The sequence below is a fragment of the Gadus chalcogrammus genome, chromosome 5, assembly GCF_026213295.1.
Source record: "Gadus chalcogrammus isolate NIFS_2021 chromosome 5, NIFS_Gcha_1.0, whole genome shotgun sequence".
NCBI classification, from domain to species: domain Eukaryota; kingdom Metazoa; phylum Chordata; class Actinopteri; order Gadiformes; family Gadidae; genus Gadus; species Gadus chalcogrammus.
In genome coordinates this window covers 15,791,577-15,794,076 of record NC_079416.1, presented here as the reverse complement: position 1 = coordinate 15,794,076, position 2,500 = coordinate 15,791,577, and the positions used below count along the sequence as shown (strand labels likewise).

General features: G+C 41.7%; 1 protein-coding gene across 2 annotated transcripts in view; it reads left to right on the top strand.

Annotated features, from left to right (window-relative positions):
• Positions 1–2,500, top strand: part of fndc3ba (fibronectin type III domain containing 3Ba) — a 51,764-nt gene that overhangs the window by 17,203 nt on the left and 32,061 nt on the right. For both annotated transcript variants that reach the window (XM_056589944.1, XM_056589943.1), the window contains exons 6-7: positions 1,658–1,809; positions 2,451–2,500. The exon at positions 2,451–2,500 is cut by the window's right edge and continues 10 nt beyond it. In XM_056589944.1, the coding sequence (XP_056445919.1) occupies positions 1,658–1,809; positions 2,451–2,500 (202 nt within the window). The remainder of the gene's footprint in view (positions 1–1,657; positions 1,810–2,450) is intronic.

The following is a 2,500-nucleotide window of genomic DNA, read 5'->3' as shown; positions in this document are numbered from 1 at the left end:
TTTTCCATCAGTTAGTCCCCACAGATATTCACTCTCAATTTAAGCCTAGAACTTCCAAATCTACAGGGGGTAAAGAGGTCTTAGATGAGTGGATGAGTGCCACTCATCCTCTTCTCATCTCATCTCAGATAGAAAAGTTTGTGTGTGTGTTTGTGTGCGTGTGTGTGTGTGTGTGTGTTAAGCAGGATACAGATGGCACATCCATCCATACCTCTTTAAAAGCCCACACACACACATATAAACAGAAACCCACACACACACAAAATCACATATGCATACACACAGACGCAGGCACCTTTTGGTCTTATTTCCATAATTTATTCATCACGTCTGGAATCATTTTGGCACATTCCTTATGTGTTAATTTACTTGCACACCAAGTACACAGTAATAAGCCCACTTTCACACACACACACACCGGATTAATTTGTCATGAGCATACATGACCCTGCGTCATTGATGACCAAAGACACACACTGGTGTGCATAGACCTCCCTTCATCCCTTTATAGCCTTCACTCAACTGTTTAATTTCCGTCTATAAATGTAATTAAATTCAACGAGTGGCTCACATTCCGAATGGCAGACATTCAGAGTGGAATGGCATTCTCGAAAGCGGAATTCTTGAGGTTTTAGAAAGGAAAAGACAATTAAAAAACAAAGCTTTTAACAACAGCCGATAATCAGCCTTCCTACACCCCACCACTGATGCAGTTGCCATTTTTCAAATAGTTTTTGAATTGTTTCATTAGTGGTGTCTGGGGCTAAGATCTAGCACGGTCGAATCAGATTCTTCAGGCCAGACCCATCGTCGACTGATCATATCCGATGTATTTTTTTATATGCGGCTCAATTATGTCTTTTTTTGTTGTGACTTTTACGTGGTTTAAACGCTTCAAAATGATCAATTGGCCAACTATCACTTTGCTCCCCACAGCTGCCTAATAGGCTAGGCTCTGAGCCTCCGCTAAATGGCCGCCTCTGCAAACAATTAACTTTAACGACAATGTGCGTATAACATCTGTTCATGGCTAGGCTACCATTAGCCTTATGTATTATGACATAGACTCTTAATTTGTGTACTACATTATGACCTTTATTAAGTACGATAATAACTTCTGATTGTGAAAAACCTGCATCGATAAACAGACTGAAGTATTTAAGTATTGAACAGATGAACAATTTTAAATGCTTATGAATGCTGCCTCAGCACCTAGAACAAATGTATCGTCTTTAATAGTTTTGAACGTTTTTCATCATGACCATGTGTATTCTTTCTAGACTTGACGGTCTACAAAGTGCTCTACTTAGAATATCAAAAAAATGTAATGGCCATTACACAAAGTGTTATTAAACAAAAATAAGGTTATTTATGGAAATTAAAACAAAACACAGAAAAAATGCATGCATAAAAAGCTTTCCCTTCTATAAGTCATCAAGGCTGTGCTAACTCATTTCGCAGCTCTATCTTTCCAATGCAATATCCCACTGTAACACAAACACAACTTTCTGCGTGTGTGTAACACAGGAAACGATTTGAGGTCACCTCTAGTTTCATTAATTGTATTAGTTGTACTGCTACATGCTACATGCTACTTGCTACATTCGAGGTGCTTGCGTGCTACTCACCTGTCCTACCTGTTTGCGTGTGTGTGCAGATATCCAACATCCAGGCGCGGGCAGCACGGCTCTCCTGGGCTCTCCCGGTGGGCCTGGTGAACAGGCACGGCAACGGCATGCCCGTGTCCTGCTCCTACGAGGTGTCTCTCTCCGACAAGGGCCGGGACGGGAAGTACCGCCTCATATACAGGTACACACACAACGTGTCAGAAGAGGGCGGTTGACTTTGATGGTATTACTTTGTAAGCAGCCTAAGGGTCTTATGAGGACCTGCTTTTCTTATTAGGACCTAACTGGGTGCTACACACTGGTGGCGGTGAGTGAGGTCCCCCCTTCACTGTAAAGCGTCTTTGAGTGTCTAGAAAAACGCTATATAAATTGAATCAATTATTAACTCTGGGAGTTGTCTTTGGGTCTTATGAGGACCTGATTGTGGGTCAGAGTGTCTTATGAAGGCATCAGTGTTAAAGCGGTCTAAGTTGTCTAAAGATGGCGTGTACCAGACTTATAAATGGGGATATAGATAAAATCGGTACAAAGAAAAGCCAAAGATTTGGCAAAGAAAAGTTGGAGTTCATTTTTAGTTCTACTGATTTACTCACTAACTTCCCCACCTACTTATTTCCCTACTTAATACAGCACACAGCAAAAATATATCACATACGATCTGACATTTGTACTTTTCTGTGGGGGCGTTTGTGTGTGTGTGTGTGTGTGTGTGTGTGTGTGTGTGTGTGTGTGTGTGTGTGTGTGTGTGTGTGTGTGTGTGTGTGTGTGTGTGTGTGTGTGTGTGTGTGTGTGTGTGTGTGTGTGTGTGTGTGTGTCTTTTAGTGGAGAGGAACTGACGTACAATCTGAAAGACCTTCGGCCAGCCACAGAAT